This window comes from Rattus norvegicus, chromosome 14, assembly GCF_021556685.1.
Source record: "Rattus norvegicus strain SHRSP/BbbUtx chromosome 14, alternate assembly SHRSP_T2T, whole genome shotgun sequence".
NCBI classification, from domain to species: Eukaryota; Metazoa; Chordata; class Mammalia; order Rodentia; family Muridae; genus Rattus; species Rattus norvegicus.
Window position 1 is genome coordinate 6040432 of NC_141547.1, and position 27022 is coordinate 6067453.

The following is a 27022-nucleotide window of genomic DNA, read 5'->3' on the forward strand; positions in this document are numbered from 1 at the left end:
TGTATGTGTGATATGTGTGTGTATGTGTGTGTGTGCGTGTATGTGTGTGTGTGTGTGTGTGTGTGTGTGTGCATGTGTGTGTATGCTTGCATGGACGCCAGAGGTCAATACTTGGTGTCTTACTCAGCTGCTCTCCACATTTTTTTTTTCCTTTTTTTCGGAGCTGGGGACCGAACCCAGGGCCTTGCACTTGCTAGGCAAGTGCTCTACCACTGAGCTAAATCCCCAACCCCCACCTTTTTTTTTTTTTTTTTTTTTTGAGACAAGATCTCTCAACAATCCTGGAGTGCACCAATTTGGCAAGAGCAGCTGGTCACTGAGCTCCAGGAACTTTCCTATGTCTGCCTCCTCACCGGTAGACTTTCTCTTGTGTGTGTAGTGGGCTGAGACAGGGCCTGACAGAGCTGCTATAGCTTATCTTTATGTGTTACCTGCACTCAACCTGTGTACAAATGTGGCCAGCATGCCTTGGCCATTTTGTCATGGAACAGGTTTGCTAGCCCAAGAACAAGCACAGTGAACACCTCTCTTAAGGCAGGGGAGGGGCTGACAGAATGTGCCCTGTTCCCACTCAGCACACTGCAAACAAACAGACAAAACCAAAACCACCCCCTCTGTCAGCAGGAAGAGGGTGGCAGCTGACAGTTTTGAAATTTCGTTTTCCAGAACCATACTGTTGCAGTCTGGTTTTGCCTCAGGTTAGAATGTGTAGAAGGCCATGGTGCAGCCTCAGAAGTGGTCCTCAGACTCAGCTCTCCAGGGGGGACATTTGCAAGACTCCCAGACTTCCTTAGGTGGCCCAATGGTGTGTGTCTCAAAGTAGACTTAAGTCTCCAAAAGAAAAAGACTGCTTTCTCGAATTGTGTTGGGAGGGAAACAAGTTTCCACACGTTTTAGGAGACACAACCTAGTGCTTAATCCCATTTTATTCTCGCAGGTGTCTAATTATTGGGCTTAGACACAAATCCTCGGAGAAATAACAGAAGAAAAAGAAAGGGCCAATTTAAAGTCTCCTGAAATGATCCTCAGCCTCCGACATTTTCCAGGCCAGCCGATTTACTTTAAGATCTAACAAAGTCTTGTGAATGCCGGCTGGGAGGCCGTGGCTTTGGCACGGCTCTCCCTGTTTTTTCCTGACTTAGTCGTTCAGGCTGCATATAACATTGCGTGCCGGCTGTTTGAAATCCCTGCTGCATTTGAAGAAGTGATGTCTTGGCATCTGGCCTACTTCCCTAGAACACGATGTGCCACTGTTGACATGGGCCAGGCATTCCACTTGACAATACACTTGTCTGTCTCCCTCAGCACTAAAAAGTTCAGTAGTTAGCGAGACTGGAGGGGAAAGCCTGTCTTGTCAGCGTTTGCTGAGTTTCCTGCCTGAGCACATTACTTTTACCATGTCACTTGGGAATAGCTTGATCAGATTAGCATGAGGTTAGCCAATAGCAGCTGGAAGGACTCTCCACGTGTCCCTTTGTTTCGTTATTAGGAAACACGGCTGGATAGACCTGCCCAGTGCTGGCTGCTGATGTTTCTTTGGGTTCCCGTGTTCTAATTCATGAGTCGAGATGAGCGCAGACTGCGAGGGCAACTCCACCTGCCCTGCCAACAGCACGGAGGAAGACCCACCCGTGGGAATGGAGGGACAGGGGAGCCTGAAGCTTGTTTTCACAGTCCTGTCGGCTGTGATGGTGGGTCTGGTCATGTTCTCCTTTGGATGTTCAGTGGAGAGTCGGAAGCTCTGGCTGCACCTCAGAAGACCCTGGGGCATCGCAGTGGGCCTGCTTTGCCAGTTTGGGCTCATGCCTCTGACAGCTTATCTGCTAGCCATTGGCTTCGGTCTGAAACCATTCCAAGCTATTGCCGTCCTCATCATGGGGAGCTGCCCTGGGGGCACCGTCTCTAATGTCCTCACCTTCTGGGTTGATGGAGATATGGACCTCAGGTAAGTCACCGTCACAGTCGGGAAGCTCTGCAGGGTTTCCCAGTATCTGCCTGGGAGTCAGAGGCTGTGATTAGCTTCTGCTTTTGTGGCAGCCTTTTCTGTCCTGAGCAACACTTGGTTCACATGCAGTAAGGGTCCTTCCTAAGCATGGGCTCATCCTACGCCTGTTGGCATCTCTAATTTCCCAGGACATCACCAATAATCGCACACAGCTGGTGATAGCAATGGTGGTGGCAGCAAGGGGCACAACCAAATCGGAACCCACCAGGCTCTTTTCTTTTTCTTTTGGTCTCTTTTTGTCCCCTTTGATCTCAACAACGTTTCTAGAACATCCTTGTTTCGAAGCAACATTTTAGGTGAGAGCGCAGAGGACATTGGGGTACCTGATAAACACAATTGACTTGAGTCAGGGAGCACTTGGGGTTCCCAGGATGATAAACACCTTGTTGACTTCGCCTCTTTCTGGTTTAAGCCGTGTTTATTCTTACTATGGGATAGATAAATGCTCCAGGAGGAAATCGAGCTTCGTCATTCACTCACACTTTAACAAGGGTGAATGAATCGCAATTTGAAGTCAAATATTTTGATAGGAAATAGAGGAACCTTTGACAAAACATTAGATGAGTCAGTATTGGGGGAGGGGGATGGAGTGTTAAAAACCACGGTCTTTCTAGGTTCTTCCCTTATAAATGTGCTTAAATCCTGCCTAGAGAAAATACAGAATATAAATTTAAATCTTTGCATGTACACGCCGTTTGAGATTTACTCTGTGATGAATGAATGGAGTCAGAAATGTTGACTGAAATGGGAGTTGACGTCAGTGAGTCAGCTTCGGGTCTGGTTTCTAGTTCTCTTACATATACTGAGTATTTAGTGTATCGAACAGATTTCGCTTATATATTTTAATAGGTGCACACCACACAGACAGGTAATCAACTCTTGTGTGGTAATGTCTCTTAGTCACTCACTCACAAGAGACTGGAAAGGAAATTCTTGATCATCTTGTATCTCCACTCATATACTCCTACTTGAAGTTCAGTGAAGTTGTCCATCAACACTCGAATGACAGTGATAAAGTCCAGGTCCTGAGGATTTCTGGAAAGAAAGGAAACCAGTGTTCAGAGATACCAGGGAGGTCTGGGCTTCTTCTCGCCTGGGTTCTCATAGTCACCTTGTAAGGGGCTTTTCATTATTCCTAGAAAACGATTCAAGTCCCTTCAGTAGCCCAGCAATAGCTACAAAGACAGCAACAGAGCTCACGCTGGACTTCACGTCTGGTTTCTCTCAGTTTGTAACTTAGTTTTCCCCAGGACATTTGGCAATGCAACTGTATCATCTGGAGTGGGAGCAGACACCTTTAGCAGTGTTTTGAAACACTCTGGGTAAGAGAGTATTTATCAGCAGCACCCCTGGTTCATCAGCACCCCCTGGTTCATCACAGACACACTAATGAACAGATCATCACATCACCCCTGGTTCATCACAGACACACTAATGAACAGAAAGGGTGTGGAATTGAGTGTTCCTTTTGTTTCTTGTTACCAACACTATCACTTTTGTTTATTTTGCTTTTGTTTTATTGAGACAAGGTCTCATAGCCCAGGAGGGCTTTGAACTCCCCGTCCTTTTGCCTCTAGTTCCCTAGTGCTGGGGTTACAGGCGTGTACACCATGTCGGGCGCCAACTCTGTCCTCAGTTGACTTTGTTGTGGTTGTTTTTGTTTGGTTTGGGTTTTTGTGGGGTTTCGTTGTTGTTTGTTTGTTTGTTTTGAAACAGGGTTTCTCTGTGTCATCCTGGCTGTTCTGGAACCCACTTTGTACACTAGGCTCGCCTCGAACTCAGAGATAACTCTGCCTCTAGAGCTAGGATTAAAGGTGTGTGACATCACTCATGGCTTAATCAGTTTTTAAACTTAAAAAAAAGGATTCATATATCTTTTTTTTTTTTTTTTCGGAGCTGGGGACCGAACCCAGGGCCTTGCGCTTGCTAGGCAAGTGCTCTACCACTGAGCTAAATCCCCAACCCAATTCATATATCTTAATGTGTGTGGGTATTTTTTTGCATGTATGTCTGTGCACCACATGCATATCCAGTTCCAGATGAAGCCAGAAAAGGGTATTGAATCCCCTAGAACTGGAGTTATAGATGGCTGTTTCCCACATATAGATGGGTGTTAGGGATAGAACCTGGGTCCTCTGGAAGAACACCCAGTGCTCTTACCACTGAGCCATTTCTTAGCCCTGCCATTTAAATGTTGATCAAAGTAACTTGCCTGAGAATAAATACACATGGATGTATATGACCCAGAGCTGGCACATAGTAGGCATGCAGTAACACAGAGACAGCACATAGTAGGCATGCAGTAAACATAGGTACTCTCTTTGGCAAGCCCCCTACTACTGAGTGCCTATATCCTGTGCTTTTCCTTATCCCTAAGTTTTGATTTTGAGTTTCTTAAACACAATCTGTTTGTGTATTTTTGAGATAGGGTCTTTCAGTGTTGCCCAGGTCGGTCTCAAACTCAATATGTAGACTACACTGGCATTGAACTGCTAGCAATCTTTCCAGAGATTATTTTCTTTTTGGAGACAAGTTTCCCTGTGTAGCCCTGGCTGTCCTGGAACTCACTTTGTAGATCCAGCTGGCCTTGTCTTTAGAGATCCTCCTGCCTCTGCCTCCTTAGTGCTGGGAGGAAAGGCATGTGCCACCACTGCTCGGCTCCAGAGGTGAAATTTTAAAGTGGGTACTAAAAATTAGATTTTTAAAAGCTTATGGACATAACGCTAATTAATGCTTAAATCTCAGGAAAAGAATATCCCGTCTTCATGAGTGAAACCATGTCCTCATTACAGTGAGTTGATTCACAGTGACTGCCTACAGAAATCAGAGAGTAAAACGCAGTGGCTGGTCTTGGATGGGCACTCTGTCCACAGTGCTGGATGAGATCGAAGTGTGCTTCATCCCACATCTTTATCTCACAAGTGGGGAAACTGAGGCAGAGCTCTTAGCGATGGCCCCAGGTATAGTTCCGTTGCTTTATTCGTCCTGGGGGTGGTTTTTTTCATCCACCCATGCACCCATCTTAAGCAGGTGTTCCGACTTAAGCGGTGTCTACCCACTGCGCATGACAACGCCCAGGGCCTTCCCAGCATCCTGTGCTCCTTGCCTAGTCTTCTCTTGCTCCCCCGACTCGTTTCCCCGCTCCTGCCTCCATTCATTTTCTCAGCTGACTGTCAGGCCAGCCCTCTTACTGAACTGTTCACCGCTCTGGCTTCCTGTCATCCACCCCTCTGTTGCTTCCTCGGGTCACACCCTAGTGAGTTCTTTGCACGGTGAACCTTATTGATGATGTTCAGAATGCAGCTCCTCTTCCTCTTTGGGAATCCAGGATGGAGACCGGGAGGAGGGTGCTCGGTGTACTCGGGGATGAATTGGGGCAGGGACTTTCTCTCTCTCCTGTTCTCGCTGGGGTTGGGTTACCCAAGGATTCCTACTGCTTGGAAGTCATGAGGACTGTGAGGTGTATCACCTAGTTGCTGTTGCCAGATTCCTCGTTATACCAGGAAAGGAGTTGGCAAAGTGGTTTTTGAGGGCGATGACTAAGTTGTCATTTTGGCTAGAGGCCTGCTCAGTCGGTGGCACAGGACATGCTGCTGATAACCTTGAATGTCATCACAAACATGGGGACCCCATCAACCAAAGGGGCAGAGATGAGGACCCTTTGGGCTCTACCTGCCAAGGGGACCCTGCCTTCTCCATGGCTGTGAAGACAACAGTAGATTTCACAACGTACTTGGCACCAGGCTTGCTCCAATTGCTGTTGGAGGGTCCTGGAAGATCGAGGTGGCCTTCCCACTGATGGCAGGGCTCCTGTTCTCAGCCTTGACTGTGCCATGGACCTCGCTGTGTGTGGAATCCTACCGAAATATGTAGAACCTGTAGTTGAGGTCAGGAAGGGCTCACTAATGCAACAACATCCACTTTGCCAGGGTTGAAGACAGCTCTGGTGACTAGGACCCCAATATGGCCAAGTCGGTTCCCTCTGATTGTAATGTGTGGTTTTTCCTACCCAGTTAAGCTGTGCTGGGCTGTTAGCACTGTATGTCTGGAGCTTAAAGTGGGGTAGCAGAAAAAAACTATACATTATATCCAACGCTTACCACATTGTATCTTTGAGCCTGGCACTATACAGAGAGAGGAGGAGCAGAGATCTGGCCTCCATTCTTGTAAATGGAGATTATAATACTTCTGTCATGGTATTGTGTCATATGTACGCGGTAGCCTAGCACTTGCTGGATTAATCGGTTTACCCCACCTGTCCACGTTTATTTCCCATGAACTCCTCAGAGGCAAGAGGACTCCAGTCAAAATGAATTACTCATTGTTCCCTAAACACACCCTGGTTTTGTCACTCCTATTGGCCATGTTCTTCAAATACCCCTCAGTGTCAGCTGGCCTGATCTGTCTCCTCCAGTCATGACTCTCCTTAATCGTCCTAAAAAGAGAGTCTCTCCCTCTCCCTCTCCCTCTCCCTCTCCCTCTCCCTCTCCCTCTCCCTCTCCCTCTCTCCCTCTCCCTCTCTCCCCTTTCCCCTCTCCCTGTGTGTGTGTGTGTGTGTGTGTGTGTGTGTGTGTGTGTGTGTGTGTGTGTGTGTAAGTTGGGCTCCTACCTAGCACAATCTACCAACTGACTTGTCATCTTCAAGTCGGGCAACAGGGCACTGTACCTGTTCAGGGAAGAGCACCTTGGAGCCATGGATCTCACTGTACCTCAGTTTCCATATGTATTTTGTTGTGTTGAGGCAGGATCTCACGGAGCCTAGGCTGGCCTCAAACTTGTTTCATAGCTAAAGAAGCCTTTCACTTCCTAATTTTCCTGCCTCTGACTCCCACGTGCTAAACTCACAGCATGGGCCACCGTGCCTGGCTCTCAGTTCCCGTACTGGTAAAGGACTCTGAGGTTCTCTTTTGTCTTCGGCCCATTGTAAAGCACACACAATAAAATGTACCATTAAGAACGTTCACACAGTTACCCAGCCTTTCTGCTCTGTGTCTCATGCTTGGCTCCTCAGATGCCTTGTAAGTCACATATGTATATGTGACTCACATGATATTTGTCTTCTGGGGTCTGGCTACCTAACCGAGTGCAACACCTTGTGGGGTCATCGTCCTCAGAGCATCCTGTTGATGCCCTTCCATCGTGTGTGTCCTGCTTTGCCTGTCCACTCCTCATAGTCCTGGCTGATCTGGCTCTTCCTGCCTCTGTCTTCCAGAGTACCGGGATTAGTAGCATGTGCTATCTCCCGACGACTATAAATAATATGGCATGAAATGGGGGTATATAGTTGTGTGCTTGTTTTCATCGTTCCAGCTCAGGTGTATGCTCGAGAGTAGATCTGAGCAGTTGTTTTATGAGCACCATGGAAACAGGACGAGAAGTGAATTAGAAAGCCCTAGCCTCTCCTTCCCCTACCCTACGCTGTGAGATGGCCTGAGCGTGTAGACCAGGCTAGCCTCGAGCTCTTAATGATCCCCTTGCCTCTACTTCCAGAATGCCCTACTCTGATTTTAATATCTCATGTGAATGATGACATATTTTTGGTGTCCTGCCGGAAGGCCTTGCCCCTGTATGACTGCCAGCCTCACTTCTCAGGTGTGCCAATCGCTTGAGGCTTTGTCTGTGTATGCACACTCAGTGCCAACCTGGTGGTGTCAGGGCCTTGCTAGGTGAGTGACTGACACAGAGACAGTGTCTTTGGTCAGTGTTACTACAGTAAAACAGTAGCCAAAATGAAAGCTGTTTGTTAACGCAACTCAGGACAGCTCACACCGCCTATTGGTAGCCCTGGAGAGGGAATGTCTTGAGGATGTTGTATGTGTATCCTAGGTTACAGGATTCTGGACATGAGTCATTGTGTCTGTGTACTTCAGTTGATCCACCAAGCTCTCCTGGGCTTCTTTCCATTTTTATATTTATTTATTTTGAGACAGGTCTCACGCAGCCCAGGATGGGGGGCAACCTTGCAGCATTGACCTTCTGATCCTCCTGTCTCGCCCTCCCAGGTTCCATGATTACAGGAGTGCATTGCACGCCTGGTTTTCTCCTCTGAGCTCCTTGGTCCTTGGCAGACTTGAGAGATAGTACCTGATTCTTTAGATCTGGCCTGGCCTTCGGTTTTGGAGAGAGCAGCAAGATCGAACCTGTGTTAGTTAGGGTGTTTTGAAACCTTGGTATAAATGCCAACAGAAGCAACGTGAGGGAGAAAAGCTTCTCCTCAGCTCACAGAGTCAGGAGCTGCAGTCCTTTATTGCAGGGAAAGCAACAGGAACACGGGGCATTGGCTGATCACATGGTGCAGACCAGAGAACCAAGACAAGGGTGGGAACCAGAGACGGGTATAGCATTTTCAAAGGCTTCCCCTACTGACCTACCACTGCCCCACTGCCAGGTCCTCTTTTCTAAGATAGAAGCTTGCAGCAGCCTAGAACTTGCTTTGTAGCTGAAGACGACCTTGAACTTCTGATCTCCCCTTCTCCACTTCCCAAGTGCTGAGATTACAGGCATGGGAAACCATTCCTATTTTCACTCAGAGCTGGGGATCCAGGCCAGGGCTTCTAGCACGCTACGTGGACACTGTACTGATCGAACTCCACTCCAGCCCAGACCTCATCTTCCCAAGGCTCCACGGAACTTAGCTTAGTGGCACAAGTTGGGGACTGAGTGTTCAAAACATGAACCTGTGGGGGTACATTCCGGATTCAAGTAATACCTTAACGTCGTTGTTATCAAGATAAAGATACCATCTACGTATGCGGTTATTGTAAAAGTGAGAAGCAAAAAGAAAATAGAAAAGACAAGAATATGAAAGTTTGAGGCACGAAACGTGGCAAACAGTACTCAACACTTAGTACATCTCAATAAATGTTCGCTGCCCTTACTGGAGGGAGCCCAGGGAAGCATCTCTATGTGGGGACGGAGACTCAGGCTGTGAACTCCGTCCTGGGATAGTTTCTGTGGATGTGATCTTACGGCAAACTGGTGTCCATTTGGCTAACCAGATCATTTCTTCTTTTACGGAGAAACAGTTTAGTCTGGAGAATTGGAGTTCTTTGATTTTATGGACTCAAAATCAAAATAACCTTTGAATAACTTAAGCCCCAATTACAGAATGCTGTTGGCTGCCTTCTAGTGGAATGTGTGCTCTGCCTTGCTGTGGGGGAGCCCAGGATTTACCTGTTTGCCCAGTCTTGTTAAACCTGTCTCCCTCTCTGCAATAGCTGTGGATGGTGCCATTCTTCTTCGTGTGAGTGGAATCTTGACAATGCCAGTGGTTTCCACCATGTGAGCAGTGGAGGGATCCAGCTAGCCACATCCTCTGTTGATGCCACATTGGAATCTCTTGGCCGACACTGGGAGGCGTGGCTTCGCTTGGTACATCATACAGTTTCTGTGCTTCTCCAGCTCGGTGGCTGCTTACAGCCCTCGGCAGATCGCCAGATCGTCTCTTGTCCTCTGCCAACATCATTCAATGTATTATGGGATCGGGCGATTCTGTGGGGGCTGGGGACAACAGCCTGGGGACTTGAGGTTTCACAACCAGTGAGCCACCAACACTTGGCTTTTTATAGTGAGGAATTTCAGCCTTTTGCTGCTGGAGCCAAAACTGTACGGGGGTGGCAGGGAGCATTCCGGACTCCATAGTTCAAGATTAAACTGACGCAATGGAGAATCCTTCTAGGACTTGGTAAACAGAGAGCCAAGGCCTACAGCATAGGTCAAGAATTTGGAAAACTTCCCTAGGTACCATCTCTACAGAAACAGGCTTAGAGTGGCAGCAAAATCTTCCTCTAGCTTAGCAGGAAGATATCTGTGTTTGGGTTTTGGTTTTGGGACTGAACCCCAGAGCCTCCTCAGAATAAGATAAGATACTTTTAGGTCTTATATGGAGTGAAAGATATGCCAAGATTTTTGTTTTAATAAGAAAAAGTTTGCAAAGAAAAATTTATGTGGAAACATTGACCCTATTTTTATGGAGACAGTTTAGTTATAACAGTCTGGTATTTGTTTAGGAAAAACCAAAATTACTTACCAATGGGCCAGATGAGAGCTTCCTAAAAATGTTTTAGTAAACTTGGGCATTTGATTAGTATGTGATGTGTAAAGGAAGCCCTTCGGTTCAGTGAGAAAAGTGTATTCATGCACTTGCCTCTCAAAACGAGATACTTTCAGATCTTATACCATATAAAAATAAACTTTAAATGGGCTGAAAAATATAAACATAGAGCATCAAGCCTTAAACAAGTAAAATTCAGGGGTGCTGTCTGAATGTGGCAGGAATGGAGGACATCTTCACAAGGATGAACAGCTTAGAGGCCGTCAAAGAACAACAACCCTTCATTGTTTTTCTTACAGGGTTTAATTATATATGTATGTGAGTACACTGTAGCTGTCTTCAGTCACCTCAGAAGAGGGCATCAGATCGCATTGCAGGTGGTTGTGAACCACCATGTGGTTGCTGGGAATTGAACTCAGGACCTCTGGAAGAGCAACCAGTGCTCTTAACCACTGAGCCATCTCTCCATCCCCCTTTATTGTTTTTGAGACATAGTTTCACTATGTAGCATTTTGACTGGTCTAGAACTCACTCTGTAGACCAAGCTGGCCTCATTCTCATAGAGATCTACCAGCCTCTGCCTCTAGAGCGCTGAGATTAAAGGACTACAGTATCACACCTGGAAAAAAACAAAACAAAAACCAAAAACTCAACAGCTTTACCCACATACATTTTAGCTATGATAAACATCATGAGCAAAGTCAAAGATAAGCAGTACGTTTATCGAGAAGTCTTGAGTCATACATTTTGAGAGTTCCCTCTGGGTAGGAAGAAGAGCTCAGATAAGTCAGATCGTCCATGGAGGAGGGCATAGAAGAGGCCGGAAGCATGAAAGAATGTGGGCCTGGGAGAAGTAAATTGTGAAAAGGGTGCGTTGAGATCTGTTTCTCAGTACTCTCCGGTGATGTCAAAGGGGCAGAGTCCACACTGCAAATCCAAGCTTTGGGCAAATACCTAGCAAATAGAAAATTCCAGGCTTTTGGTGCTGAGAACCCATGTGGGAGGAGCCCTGCTACAGAAGCAGAGTCATTTCAAGTGAACACCTCTTCCTAGTCAGAAGGTTACACAGAATCCATTTGGAGGAGAATTTCTAACCCAGGCGACCACCTCTCATGACTCTGGCTCTCGACTCCTGCTTTCCAACACCCCTTGTCAGGAGTCTGCAAACGCAGGTTCTTTTGTATCCACGGGGAGTTCTGTTAAAGGTGTTTGGAAGCTTTTTGATATTTAGTAATACTTTGCCCCAGGCAGGTGGTAAGTCAGCTTTCTGGTATTCTAATTTGTCTTATCCAAGCACCAAAGTGGTTTTAGAAATGCTAGGATGCTTTCTTTGGACCTCAGAGCAGTGAGCTCTGAGTAGTACATCCCATGCAATCTCTGAGAAGCAGGGTCCAGGAGTTGCTTTTGGTAGAGACTACATTCTTTTTTTTTTTTTTCTTTTTCTTTTTTTCGGAGCTGGGGACCGAACCCAGGGCCTTGCCTTTGCTAGGCAAGCGCTCTACCACTGAGCTAAATCCCCAACCCCAAGACTACATTCTTAATTAATTAAGTAATTAATTTTTTTTGAGACAGGTTCTCACTATGTGGACCTGGCTGGCCTTACATTCACAGAGATCCCCCTGTCTCTTTCTACCCAGTGCTGGGGTTATGGGCACCATGGCATCTGGCCCAAGAATACATCACTAAAGTAAGGACCAGGTTCTCAGTCTCCGGCTTTACCTCCTAAGCTCCTCCATTTTACTTCTAGCATCAGCATGACGACCTGCTCCACAGTGGCTGCTCTGGGAATGATGCCCCTCTGCCTCTACGTCTACACCCGGTCCTGGACTCTTCCACAGAGCCTCACCATCCCGTACCAGAGCATAGGTCTGTACGGGGCTTGGGTAACTGAGCAGAAACGGCAACGAGGATGGTTCAGATAGTAGAGGATGGCAGAGCTCTCTGAGGGTTTTAGCGTTACCTAAATCGACCCTCTTAGTCTCTATTTCTACCTCTCATCCTTTCACACTTTGAGAGGAATCCATCTCTAACATCTGGACTCTTAGCCCCCATGTGCTAGTTTTTATAGGTGGAGTGGAGCCCCAAGGTGTGATATTTATGAAGAAGAAGGTTTATTGAGCTCATACTGTGCCTCACATGCTGTGTCTCACAATGGCTAGGCATCCACACGGCATGGCACAAGTCCTTGAGAGTCCCTTCCCTGGCTGGAAATTTCATCGACTTAGAGGGACCGTTCTCATTCCTAACCATTATATTTCCGTTGCCTCTAAAATTCCTGTGATCCCTTGACGGAGGATTCTGAGAGAAATGGTGGCCCAGGCGTGACGACATGTATTAATAGCACGTACTCTTCAAAAAAAAAAATTGTATTTCAAAGCTGTTAACTAACTGAAATGGAAATTGCTGGGAATCTCAGAGGCATCAGGGGAAGAGGGGACTCTTGTCTGATGGTTTTTCTTTCTTTTTTAGGAATTACCCTTGTGTCCCTGGTTGTTCCTGTGGCCTCCGGCATCTATGTGAATTATAGGTGGCCAAAGCAAGCAACATTCATTCTCAAGGTCAGGAAGCCCCTCCCACGCACAGCACATCACCAGATGCAGAGACTAAAAGACAGAACCAATGAGCTGTGGCAGTACAGCCCCTTCCTGTCCTTGGCCTGGAGCTCTGTCACTCCCACCGGCCCACACAGGTTGTGGCATCTTGGAAAACGTGATGTTCCTAGAGACAGAAACACTAGGGCCTGGCATGGGCTGAGAATGCCTGGCCCTGCCCCTCCCCTAGGCTTCCCACAAGCACCTGTAAGGTGAGGCTCCTCCCTGCAGTGAGCACAATGGAGCCCCAGTGTGTGGGAACATGGGAGGTTCCTTAGAACGGATGAAGGGCTGTCTTGCAGAAACACTCCCGGGGAACATACTACTAGACTTGTAATTGGTGTACCCAGCAAGGTCTGCTGACCTCATGACACCGTGTGGATGAAATCACCCCGAAAGCGCTGAGGGGTGGCCATGGGATGGTGGGAACCCAGGCATCCCACCTTTCCTTGCTTCACAGTGCTGTCTTTGGTCTGCTTAAGAAACAAGTGCTTGTCCTTGCCAGATGACTGTTAAAATCACCTCAGAAGACATACGTTTTGAATTTCTTCAATGCTGAAAAGGGATCTCAGCTAATTTTACCTTTATAAAGAGATGAGTGGGGGTTCCTTGGAGGTTAGGCAGAATTATCTGTTCACTTCAGTTTGAGATTGAAAGCTTAGTCTGACCTAAGCTTACTCTGTCTCTGGCTCCTTTCCTAGCTGAGCAATGCCCAGTGAGAGCCAGACAGGACAGGGCAGGCTGTGTGCAGGGAGCACGGAGCACACTGGAAGACTTAATTTCACTCTTTCTGGGCTGTACTCATGGGACAAAGACCCTCCTTTCCCAGGCTTGTCACTGTCACTTTAAAAGTGGAACACTCCCAGTGGGAAATGTTCACAGAGCAAGAGGACAGTGTGACCATGGAAACTTTCAAGTACTTTGTCATTGTTTTTCTTAAAAGAGCATTCAATGACGACAATTAAGAATATCTTATTTTGGGGCTGGGGATTTAGCTCAGTGGTAGAGCGCTTACCTAGGAAGCGCAAGGCCCTGGGTTCGGTCCCCAGCTCTGAAAAAAAGAACAAAAAAAAAAAAAAAAAAAAAAAAGAGAGAGAATATCTTATTTTAGCCTTTCTGTGTATTTGTGACTTTTGTCAGCGTTAGTGGAGAAACCAGATGCATTTTCTGTGTGTCCGTTTTGCTGTGTGTAGAGAACAGGTTTAAAAATTCCTTTCTTAAGACAAACATGGTGCCACAGGCTTGGAATCCTAGCACTTGGGGCACAGAAGTAGGAGAAGCCTCTGCTACATAACAGATTCCAGCCCAGCCTGGCCCACACAAGGCCCTATTGTTTTCCCCCAAGCAAACACTTTCTTTCATCAATTCTGTGGGGTTTATATTAAAGTGTGTTAAATAATATGGGAAAGCTAGACCCCACAGTTTAATCATTATTTTAGTATTTTTATTTATTTTGAGGGAGAGCATCAGTGTGCAGCACGGGCTGGCTTCAAACTCATGGTCCTGCTACATCAGTTTCACAAGTAGCTAAGATCAGGGCCATGTGCCAATACGGCGTATTGGCCTGATACAATGTATCGGCTCTTATCCTTGGGTTTTACATACTTTCCAGGTAACATGCTTCTGCAGGATTTTACTTTGACATTGCTTTTGATAGAGGAAGATTCTGACAGTGAGAGCTTTATGTAACTTAGCATTTCCCTACCAGGCCAGAGCCTGAGTGTCCTGGTATTTGAAGTCACCCTCCAAGCCACGATACATTTCTTGTTTTATTTGTTCATTAGTTACTTTTGCATACTTGTGGCCACATGCCTGACCTAAGGAACTTAAGAGGGGAAATTTGGCTCACAGTGTCTTCATTCAGTCTGTGTTCACTGAGCAACGTGCTCTGGGCCTGTTTAAGGCAGAACATCACCGAGGCAGGAATGTATGGTACAAGAGAGCTGGTCACCTCTCAGCAGACCGGCAGCAGAGAGGGAGACAGGTAAGGAGACAGCTGAAGGAACTCTATATAAAGTGTCCGAGTATTTTCTGACAGCAATAGAAACGGACCGAGGAGGCATTGTCAGGGTCTGACTAGTTTATAATATCTCATTTATGAAAGCCAAGCCCTCCGGTTTACTTCTCTACTTGAAAGGGAAATACATTGATCCTAAAATAAGGAGGCTTATCATTTCTGTCCAACCCTACTAATTTCTTATAGTTTAGCTAATTTCTTACGGTTTAGCCTCTTGACTGTTCTGGAACTGGGATTTTCCTAGGTACAGTACTTCCCCATTCAGTCTTGCTTTCTCTAGGTTCTGCTGCCTCAGGTAGACTACAGAAAAATATATTAGATGGAAAAATTCCAGAAACAAACAACTCATTTATTTTAAATCAGGCAGCCTGGTACTTAGCGTGATGAAATCTCGCACTGTCCTCTTTACAACATGAGCTGTCCCTTCACCTTGTCTGTCACGTCAGTCTGTAAATGCTGTGATGATTTGACACCAGGTACAAGTTCTAAAGGTGTCCAAGAAGTTTTTATCATAGCCTCAGGTCAGGAGAGTCCTTCCTAGGCCAGAAGATCTCTGACGTCAATGTCCTTAGCATCTAATTAGCTTTAATCATCGACTTGACACAGTCTAGTGCTGTCTGAGAAGAAAGCCTCAATTGGGGAGTTTTCTGGTCAGATCGGCCTCTGGGCACACCTGTGGAATGACTAGTCTTTTTGATTGGTGAGGCAGGGCCCAAACCACTGTGGGCAGCACCATCCCTAGGCAGACGGTTCTGGGTTTTATGAGAAAGTTAGCTAAGCTGGGAGGAGCTTTAAGGAGTCAATTCCTGAGAGGCTGCATATGCTCCTATCAATGGCCCTGTCCCTATGCACACGCTGGCAGCTGTAATTGAACCCCAAGAGTGTAAGAAAAGAGAACAGGTAAAGTTGGGCAGGAACAGTGGTAGTGAGATAGAGGAGCCCTGAAGAGGAGGACACGGGGGAGGGATGTGAGTAAGGCCCATTGTCCGCATGTCTGACATTCCCAATGAATAAAAATAAGATTAGTTAAAAAAACACCTTAAAGTTGTCAACATTTTCCCATGAATATATGTAATGTATTTACATAGTATTTATTTAAAAAATACTTGTTAAAAAGAAAAGAAAGCGAGGTGAGCACGAGGCTGAGACCAGCCAGCAGGCAGCATCTCTCTGTGATTCCTGCCTCCAGTTCTTGCCCTGACTTCTCTCAGTAATGGACGGAGCCCTGGCAATATAAGCCAAATAAACCCTTTTCTCCTCGAAGTTGCTCTTAGCTGGGGTGATTTATCACAGTGAGGGAGGAAGGCAGACTGTGACAATGTTAGCTAGCCAGGGACCTTTTGTTATTTCTATTAGTTCCTACTTATTATTTACATGCCTTAAGTCTGTGTATTTTTTTGTACCACTATCCAAGGGTCCTTGTTGTTGTTCTTCCCATTTAAATTGTAAAATACAGGTGAGAGGCAGGTACAGGATAGAAGGAGGCCTGTCATTGGATGAGAAGGAAGGATGGGCAGGAGAAGAGTTTGAAGGAAGAGGAGGAGACAGAAATGGAAAGGAGGAAGAGACAGGAGAGGGAGAGAAGCTATGGCAGGTGATGTTAAGATTCTGCTCTGTGTATTTACAGGTTGTTACGAATGTTTTTAAGGGATGGATGGTACTGGGCTTTGTATGTTTAGGTGGGCAATTATATCTGATCAATTGGGTCAAAGGTTATTGTGTTGTGTGTTCTTTCATGTGTAGATTTAAGTGTAAGGGAGTGTGGGGCGGCTGGTCTGGGCCGCCACGGAGTTGGGATGTGTGTTTCTGGCATGGAAACCTGCCTTGGGAACTAGATGGGTAGAGAGAGTGCTGACGGCTCAGAGAGAGGCCTTCGGCAGTGTGATATGGGATGGAGCAGAGCGGGTGAGAGGCTTTGCCGACTGAGAATTAAGACATCCAGCAGATATCTTGGGGCACTGAGGTGCTGAACCTAGCGAGGTAAAAGACAACCATACTTTTATTATTTTTTATATTTTTACAACAACAGGTCCTAATCAGGGACAACCCATCTGTTAGTTGGGTCCTGGTCATTAATCTACTTCATCATAGTTATGCCCGCACGGCAAGAGCATAGCCTGGGTATTATAGAGCAAGCAGCAATCACTATGTCTGAGTTCGGGAACTCGCTGGGCGCTGTGGCACACACTCGTCGTGCACAAGAAAAGGAAGGCGACGTTAACAGGAAGTAATTGGGTGTGAGCCCTCTGAGTTCTTCTACAACTTCTGATGGTCAAACCTCTTATACCTGTGCTGAGCTCAGCCTCATGGAGGGAAGAACTCTGATGCTGCTCACAAACACTTACCTTGTGACTTTGCTGTAGGTCGGGGCTGCTGTTGGCGGCATGCTCCTCCTGGTGGTGGCAGTTACCGGCGTGGTCCTGGCAAAGGGCTGGAACATAGATGTCACTCTTCTGGTCATCAGCTGTATTTTTCCCTTGGTCGGCCATGTCATGGGCTTCCTGCTGGCGTTCCTCACCCACCAGTCTTGGCAAAGGTACAGTCGCGTAACCTATAATGTGTGAGTGTGTGTGCGAGTACGTGTGCAAGTGTGCGCATGCATGTGTGTGTGCGTGTGTATGCAAGTGCATGCACACATGTGCCCAACTACACATGTGTGCCTGTGTGAGTGTGTGCATGTGTGCATGTCTGAGTGTGTGTGCACACTGTGCACGTCTGTGTATGAGTGTGTGTCTGCGTGTGCAGGCGCCTATATGTGTGAGTGTGTGTGTATGTGCATGTGCATGTCTGGGGCTCAGACTTTCAGACCTGTGTATGGGAGACACAAAGTCTATCTCTTTAACTCCTACTCAGCTCCATAAACTTTCTGAGGCAGGTGCACTGGCCACACTGCCGGGCCAGGCTTCACTGGTGGTGTGGTAATCTTTTACACAGACAAAAGCCACATGGATAGGGTTTGCCCTAGAGAGAGCTACTATGGCTGTGATGAAACACCTTGAACCAAAAGCAACCTGGGGAGGAAAGGGTTTGTTCGGCTTACATTCCCACACTACTGTTCATCTTCCAAGGGAGTTAGGATGGAAAAAAAAAACAAAAACAAAAACAAAAAAAACCCCTCAGGGCTGGAACTTGAGGCCAGAACTGATGTAGAGAAGAGACCATGGAGGAGTGCTGTGTACCAGCTTGCTCAGCCTGCTTTCTTTTAGAACCAGAACCCTGTGTCTAGGGGTGGCACCACCCACAATGGGCTGGGCCCTCCTCTGTCAATCACCAGTTTAAAAACTCCCTCACACTTTCTTTCTTTCTTTCTTTCTCTCTCTCTCTCTCTCTTTCTTTCTTTCTTTCTTTCTTTCTTTCTTAAGGTTTATTTATTTAATGTATGTGAGTACACCGTCACCATCCTCAGATACACCAGAAGATGGCATCAGATCCCATTACAGATGGTTGTGAGCCACCATGTGGTTGCTGGGATTTGAACTCAGGACCTCTGGAAGAGCAGTCAGTGCTCTTAACCGCTGAGCCATCTCTCCAGCCCGGAAGCAGTTTCTTAATTGAGATTTCCCCAATTAATTCTTTCAAACAACTCTGGCTCGTCTCAGGCTGACGTGAAACTAGTCACTACAGAGCTGTAGTTTATTACGTCAGGATTAGGGCCTTAGTATGTCTTTCTGGTCTCTGAACAGTAAAGGCCAGCCAGAAACTACACTGCAAGACCTTGTCTCAACTATGAAACCGAGAAGGGTGGTGTGGGAATCCCAAACAGGAGGTGTGAACTTGTTTCGCTCGACATAGAGATCATCGTAGGGAGTGAGTAGATTTTAAAGGAATTACATCCTTGTCGATTACTCAAGGTTTTGAAGGAATCACTATTTATGAATAATACTTATTAGGAATTTGCCTTAAATATTGTCCTTTGGATTGGGGCATATACAGTCACAAACACTGTAAAATATTAAAGGTGGTAAGAGCCCGTTGTTGACATGCCTGTCACGACACGAGGCAACCATACCCTGATGAAGAGGAATGCTGACAAGCGGCAGAAACTTTCCAAAGGGCGATGTGTGCTGCATTCACAGCCTTATGCCTGTTCGTGGTTATTAACTCAGTACTTTTACGTTGGTCGAGAACAGGGTCATGCTATGTAGTCCTGGTGGCCTTGAACTCTATCCACCTGCTTCAGCCTTTTGAGTGACACGGGGTTAAAGGTGCGTGTCACCGCACTCTGCAGTAGTCTGTTCGGGAGCTTGCTCTATCAGATAGACACCTGACTGCTGATATGATAAGATGCTAATTCCGACGCCCATTATAAAGGTAAGCATGGAAACAATTTAAATATCTAACAATAGGGACGTGTTTGTTTATGAAGCAACCCGTGATGGGTATGGAACATCAAATCTCAAGTCTGGACAACACTGCAGAACTAAACTTGTTTGAATATTTTGGTTTTGGGCTGGAGAGATGGCTCAGCGGTTAGGAGTGCTGACTGCTCTTCCACAGGCCCTGAGTTCAAATCCCAGCAACCACATGGTGGCTCACAACCATCTGTAATAGGATCCGATGCCTTCTCCTGGTGTGTCTGAAGACACCTACAGTGTACTCGTATACAATAAATAAATCTTTAAAAAGTTTTTGATTTCTGCTTTGTAGGAATAAAAGCAAAAAGAATATGGAACAATATTGGAAGAAATTGCAATTTTGGGCAGGGAAGTTAAGGTTGATTCCAAGTCTTTCTTCCCTGTTTCCTGGGAATGGTTTTTCTTTCGCAGTAAGTAGGTTTATTTCTAAATCAGGACAGGGTTACAGGAAAGTGCTAGGGTTGGGAAGGAAGGGTTAGGTCGCTGTTTCCACTCCATCCGGGAACACCAAGCATTGCACAAGCACTGGGTGAGGCCCCACCCCGTCTACCCTGCTTTCTTCTTGTTGGACCTGACAGGTAGCTATGATTACTCCACCACCGATGAGCAAACCCTTCAGGGAGGATTAGGAACAGAACCAAGTTCCTAGAGCTAGAAAGTGGTAGAGTCTGGACTTGAACCTGGGTTTGTTTCCAGGTCAAAGTCATAGACTGCTGAATGCCGGAGGCTGATGACTTGGTCTGCAGAGGAAGGAAGAACTCTATGACAAGGTGTTGTCCCCTCTCTGGTCTTTCTCATAGCTCATAGCGAGACAAAGATGAGACCAGAGGTAATTGCATTTGCTTTGTGAATGGTCCAGGTGAGCTGCAACCTTGTAGCATTATAAAGCTGAGCTAGGGAGTTTGAGGGAAGTGTACTTTGCATGAAGGTAGAAATATACAATGTGGCACAGACCTTACCACTCAAAAATTTCCTACCGTCACATTGTATACCCTGTTGCCTCCAAGTGGAATCCCAGCTCCAGCCGAATGATGTGCCTTTAACCTTTCACTTCATGTGTGCCAGCTGTGAGCTTCTTGTAAATTGGAGACAAATGGAGTTGCTTGACCCCCACTCCACACTGCTTTTGTTTCACTTTTCTCTCATTTTTTTCCCCCGTCTTCGTGTAGGACTCATTCCATTTTCTACCATCAAAATAATGTAAAATAAAAAAAGGTAGAAATGAAGGAAATTTATTATCGAACTCTTCTCAAAAAGCAACCTTTTCTGACATTTGTTTTTTCCTAGTTTTTGGTGCTTTTTAGTTTGTTCAGTTTCCAGCCTCTGACTCAGTTTCCCATTCTGCCTCCTCCAGTTCTCCTCTGCAAGCGTACTGGCTTGCAGTACAAAAAGTGCCTCCTGGGGCTGGGGATTTAGCTCAGTGGTAGAGCGCTTGCCTAGGAAGCACAAGGCCCTGGGTTCGGTCCCCAGCTCCGGAAAAAAAGAACCAAGAAAAAAAAAGAAAAAAAAAAAAAAAAGCGCCTCCTCAGGAAGCCATGCTCACACTGTGCCTGCAACTTTCCTTCTGCTTCTTCCTGATTGGAGTCACCTCTTCCCGTTCTGTAGCTTCAGTCACTGCAGAGCTTTCTGGGGTCACTTTTATCACTCGGCTGATTTTCTGCAGCATCTTCTGGGCCTGATCATTGGTGGGCATTGTTTTCTGGTGTGTCTGTAGTCCTCCTACCCTGAGTTCTTGGTCAGCATTCTTGAGGTCCTATTCCACAGGGCGTCCTTGCTGTATACACACGAGGACCCCCCACTACTGTCAAGGAACACATCCTTTTACTTGCCTTAGCCTGTACTTGTCCCCTATGCAAAGGGAACACTGGAGCATGGTTCCTTTTGCTAGTTTGTATCTCTTGACTATTTCCACCACCAGGTGCAGGACGATTTCCATAGAGACCGGAGCACAGAACATCCAGCTGTGCATTGCCATGATGCAGCTGTCCTTCTCTGCTGAGTACCTGGTCCAGCTGTTAAACTTCGCCCTGGCCTACGGACTCTTCCAAGTGCTGCACGGGCTGCTCATTGTCGCAGGTGCATGGATTCCCTCCCTACACCAGTAACTCATTTAGTAACAGTTTCAAGTGAGCTTAGGTTACTGCTCTTGTGAGATTTTTAGCCTGATACTTTTGGGGGCTATAATGTACAAAGCCGGGGTACTTCAATCAGTGGGCGTTTCACAGAAAATACTTTCAAAGCCATCTGAGTGAGATCTTGTAAGCAGAAACAAATCACCGCACCAAACTATCTCGAGAGCTTTTCTGTCCTGCCTTACTCAGAGCCTTGAGATTTGCTTTCCCAAATGCTCACTTACTCCTGTGCCACAGACACTAAAACTTCGGCTGAGTGGCTGCGAAGTATTTTTCAAATACAAAACATAACACGTATACAGAAGTGTAGACAGTGAAAATTTATGGACACGTATACCCAAAACATGCTACTTTTTATCTGGTCAGCCAAATATGCATTATTTGTGTGTGTGTAAATCCTTATATATGGAAGGGAAATTGCAAGAAGGTGTGAATACACGTATGTACACACACATTTATTTATTTTGGCTTAGGAATACACTCTGAGTAAGTTTAGTGATTACCTATAAAATTGATTATGCACTCTATATTCATATTTTTCTGTTGCTGTGATGAAATGCGGTGCTCAAAAGCAACTTATAGAAGAAAGATTTTATTTTGGTTTACAGTTCCAGAAAGAGAGAGAGAGAGAGAGAGAGAGAGAGAGAGAGAGAGAGAGAGAGAATAGCAGTGGGGCTAGGCTATAAAACCCTAACTGCCCCAGTGAAGTACTGCCTCCAGCAAGGCTGTCTGTCTCCTAACCTTTCTGAATGCCTGTAAACCGCACTCCACACTGGCTACCAATGAGCCTGTGGGGCGCATGCTCATACAAACCACCACGTACACTGATTGTTACATGCTATTGGTATAGCAGCAATGATGTGAGGAACACTTGGGACCCGGGGTTTCCCAGGGGACAAACTCCTGGTTCCGAGACCCTAAGGTTTAGAGAAACACCAGGCTGAGCTTCTTTGTAGCTGCGCCCTAGCACTCAGGCAAGTACCCGATGCACAGTGAGCACCTCACAAGGGTTTGTTGACTGACTGAGTGAATAAGCTCCGAGAGAGCTGATAAACTAATCCCAACTCTGGATAGAGAGATTCACTCTGCTATACCACACGCGTTCATTCTGCAGATCTATCCTCTCCTTTCCGTCCCCTGTTCCCTCCCGCACATGGATCTCCCCGGAGTATGGATGAATGTGGGGTGTCCCTCAGTTGTGCTCTCTAAGGTGATCTTAACGCTGTTTGTTTTCACACCCAGCATATCAGGCATACAAGAGGAGGCAGAAGAGTCAATATAGGAGACAGCACCCGGAGTGCCAAGACATCAGCTCTGAGAAGCAGCCCAGAGAGACCAGTGCCTTCTTGGATAAAGGGGCTGAGGCTGCTGTAACTCTGGGGCTAGAGCAGCGCCACAGGACCGCTGAACTGACCAGTCACGTTCCTTCATGTGAATAGTGGGAGACCCGGAACTGTTTGGTCCTCCATCTTCCTCCGCAGCCAGTGAAGACTAGGTGTGGTTGGCAGTAAGCAGCAGGCCTCGCCCCGCAAAACTGTGCTCCCGTTGTGGAATGTAACCCGAGAGAGAGAGAGAGAGAGAGAGAGAGAGAGAGAGAGAGAGAGAGAGAGAGAGAGAGAGAACACCGTACAGAGGAGACATCACTCACGCTGCGGGACAGAGCGTCCACGGGCTTCTTGACTTCAGGCAGATGCTCTGGAGAACTAGGGAAGAGACACTAAGATTAGCTGCACTGATGTGACTCTTAAGGGATCGAGCCTCATTTAATTTTGATTATGTGTATAATGCGAGCGGGCGAGCTCTTTCTCTTGAGAGAAACAGACAGGTGCCCAGAATCTCCAAACTGTAGATGTGCCCGAGTCTCCAAAAGAAGAGACACATGTGCGTCCGTTCAAGTATTCTGAGCACCCAATCACCAGAAAAGCCTGCAGCTTCTTTCCTGTGTGTTTTGATAGTCGATCAGTGATTGTCTCAGAACCCTTTTACACTTCTGTGTTACCTACCTCATTCTTTAGAACAGTGACTGAGTCCAAGTGTTGCATAATATAGGACTGTAATTTATTGAAGGCTTCTTTCTTAGTCTTCAGATACCTTCCAGCTCAGGGCTGCTGTGAACCCCTGGCCCTTACTCCGTGTCCCAGTAGGCTCGCTCCTTCCTGCCGCTCCAGTGGGTGGGCCCACAGCTCCTCAGAATCCCGGACAGACTGTTCTGCCTCAGAGGGGCGTTGTGCTTCACTCCCACCAGTCTTAAGAAGTGATTTCTCTTCGTTTTGACTTGAGAGAACATCTCATTAAAATCATGATCTCAGAATTACCAACTAGAACACTTTTATGGTCACTTAACTTCTCCGTGTGTTTGTCCTGCCTTTTTTCTTTTAATGCAATGTTTTTCTATTGCCTTTCTTGAAGACAGGGTTTCACAAGTGTAGCCCAGGGTGGCTTTAAGCTTTCAAAAATCCACTATTCTCTCAGCTCTTGACTTTCGCATCTTTGACTGTTGAGAGCTTTATTTCTCGTACACTTTGGCTTTATCAGTCTTTTAGAAAACATTGTGAAGGCCGGAAACTGGGATGTTAATTTTTCTGTAGGTTATATGTTATCGTAACCCCCCCTGTAAAGAATTTGTGCAGTGCCTTTTCAATTGTTTTGGGACTTCCGGCTCTCACGGGTGGGTAATTGTCACGTGGTAGGTGGTGCCTGGCAGGGAGTAAAAATCTGCCCCCTCTCTATCCTGACACCATTAAAGACAGTTTCCCGTATGCTCTTTTGCTCCCTCTATGGACGCAATATGTGGGTGGCTATCCCCATTGTTTTTTTTTAAAACTCATTCTTGGTGCAGTGTGTTAGAATTCTATTTTTAAAATCTGTTCTTATTTCTTTTGTTCTGTGTGTATTCCTGTGTTAGGGGGCCACACATGTCATGGCATTCATGTGGAGGTCAGAGAACAGCCTCATGTGTTAGTCCTTGCCTTCTGCCTGGTTTGAGATGGGATCTCATGTTGGTCACTGGGTGTGCCGGGGTGGCCGTCCAGTGAACTTTTGGGACATTGTGTAGGTTAATTATCACATCATCATATATTCAATCATTTATCTCTCTCTTTTTAAAAAAGATTTATTTATTTTATTCATATGAGTGCCTTGTAGTGTCTTCAGACACACCAGAAGAGGGCATCACATCCCATTACACATGGTTATGAGCCACCATGTGGTTGCTGGGAATTGAACTGAGGACCTCTGGAAGAGCAGTCGGTGCTCTTAACCACTGAGCCATCTCTCCAGCCCCCCATTTATCTCTTCTATGCACATTGAACTGTTTCCTTTATCCCATAACCTCATCTATACATTTTATTTATTTTATCTACTTAGTGGTGGTAGGGTCTAAGCCTAAGGCCTCAAATATACAGGTAAGTACCCTGCCACGGAACCACACATCCAGTCCTCTGTGCAATGTGTGCCTTATCAGGACCCTGACTTAATTTTGGACATTTTTGCATTTGTAAATTTTTGTAATGTAGGAGAGTAATCTGGGGTTAAATGTTTTACCCATTTGTCTTGTACCTTTTGGATGAGTATGACTTCAGGGATTACTAAGACAGTTTTCCAATCCAGAGTATTTCTGTGGCAGTGTGGGCAGACCCCTCCAGATTTAGAGTAATAAATACTCACGTTTGTGACATGATTGCTAGTTCTTAGTTGTTGCTTTACTGCATGGGGACCTTTGTTGCTTTTCCACTTGATAAATGTTCAGATTGAAGCTGGTCGGCCATGTTTGGCCTCACAGGACAAGCAGAGAGAGCAGAGCAGAGCAGAGAGCAGAGAGCAGAGCAGAACAGAGAGAGAACAGAGCAGGTTCCTTCCCTTGGGAGTCCATAGCCTAAAGGAGGCAGACAGAGAAGCAGGACATGGGCAGGAGAGCTGTGGTCCAAAGAGAACATCTCTGCGAGAGTTAAAGGATTCATGAGGAAGTTTTTCCATGTTTCTCTTTCCATGGACAGAACCCTGTTCAGGAGTAGCAATACTGTCAGTGCTCGCTACCTGGGACATCCCCAGGCAGGGGAGCATGTGAAAGGCTGCTGTTAAAGACAGAACCACCAGTCATCCCAAACATCTGAAGACTGCATCTGACTCCCCGAGACACCAGGTTCTTAGAACAAAGGGTAAGACTTGGCAGGCTGAGTAGGTTTTGTTTTTCAACTCAATACAAACTGGAGTCATCCGGAAAGAGGGCACATCATCTGAAAAGATGCCTCCATTAGACTGGCCCGTTAGCAAGTCTGTGGGAGACATTTCCTTGATTGACGTGGGAGGCCCTACCCATCTCTGAGGGCTGTGCCACCCCTGGGCAGTGGTCTTGGGTTGGAGTTAAGTGAACTGAGTGGGCCATGGGAAGCGGCAGTGTTCCTCCACCGTCCCTGCCCCGATGTCCCTCGGTGATGGAGTATGGCCTGAGTGGGCAAGCCAAACAAACCCTCTCCTCAAAATGCTTTTGGTCATGGTCTTTATCAGAGAGATAGAAAGCAAACTAAGACTCCAAAGGTCTGAATGCATTGTGATTGATGCAACCATGCACAGGCTACTAAAAGCGGGGCCTCACATGGCACCCAGAGGTGGGACCAGAGGGTCAATGTGGCACAGCATGGGCGGAGCTCGGCATGGCCCTGGCGATGGGTGGGAAGGAAGGGCGCTGTCTGCTGAGCGCTGGTCGTTTCCCATGCAAATATCTAGGATACTGTGAGCTCGGACCGAATCAGGAACTGATGCAACCGTTTCCAAACCGTGAAGAAAGGCCAGAGTCTTCCATAAAGCAGCAGCTGGCATTTCTGACCTAGACAGACGAACCCGGGGAAGGTTTGTTTGAGCTTGTTTGTAGATTCTGGAAGGCGAACTCACCTACTCATATACCCTTGACCTCTACTGGCAGAGGTCATTCTCTTTGAACAACCAAAGTTCTAGAGGGACAGAGATAGAGAATCGAGGGAGGGAGGGAGTATTGGTCTAGTCAGCTACGTCAGCCAAATTCTCTCCCAACTCCCGCCCCTGGCGACCCATGGGTGACAGACACATCGCAAGTCACCTTCACATTCTGAACTTGCTCCCTTAAGGTGAGAGAACAGATGTCCTGTTTGGGTCAGCATGCTTGGGTACCTTTTGGATATCTGCACTAAAATACAAACTAAAATTGGTACATTGCATTTTTATTGTCTTCAAGTTTTCTGGAGGTTAACCCTGTTATTTGTCAAACACGTCCCCATCCTAAGAAGGTACCTTGAAGCTGGGCAGTGGTGGTGCCTACCTTTAGTGCTAGCCCTCGGGGGACAGAGGCAGGCAGATCTCTGTGAGGCCAGCCTGGTCTACAGAGTGATTTCCAAGACAGCCAGAAACCCTGTCTTGTGACTGAAGCAGCCTCTGCAAGCTGCTCTGAGTTTCCTGGCTTTGTCTTGCCACTTTTTAATAACGGGTCATCTCTAAACGGGAAGATCGGGCAGGCTGTCTCGGGACAAAGCTGAAAACCACCTCTCCTCAGTGCCCAGTTCTCTCTTGCTCATCATGACGGTTTCGAAGCATCTCTACCAGGCATGTCCACCAAAGTCAGCTGCAGGCCTCACGAAGCTGCCTTAGAACTCCATAGCCTGGGTTGGCCTTGAACCCACGGCAATCCTGACTTGGTGCCTGGATTACAAATGTGAGCCACAATGCCTGGCTCTCATTCTGCAGCTCTCATGACCCTATACAGTGCCACGCGGTTAAAATGAACACACATGTTCATTCATGTGAGTGGAGTTCATGCCAGCATTGGTCATATCCAGGCAATCCCCTCCCACCCTCGCCCTGCACCCCAAACTCCTCCCTACCCCAGTAATGAATACCT

At 46.7% G+C, this 27022-nt stretch overlaps 1 protein-coding gene across 1 annotated transcript; it reads left to right on the forward strand.

Annotated features, from left to right (window-relative positions):
- The first annotated feature begins 1514 nt into the window (after positions 1-1514).
- Slc10a6 (solute carrier family 10 member 6) lies at positions 1515-23467 on the forward strand. Its single transcript, NM_198049.2, is given in 6 exon segments — positions 1515-1945; positions 11806-11924; positions 12528-12616; positions 17030-17202; positions 20940-21097; positions 22396-23467. Coding segments are annotated over 6 exon segments (1113 nt in total). The 5' UTR covers positions 1515-1568; the 3' UTR covers positions 22593-23467.
- Positions 23468-27022: the final 3555 nt, after the last annotated feature.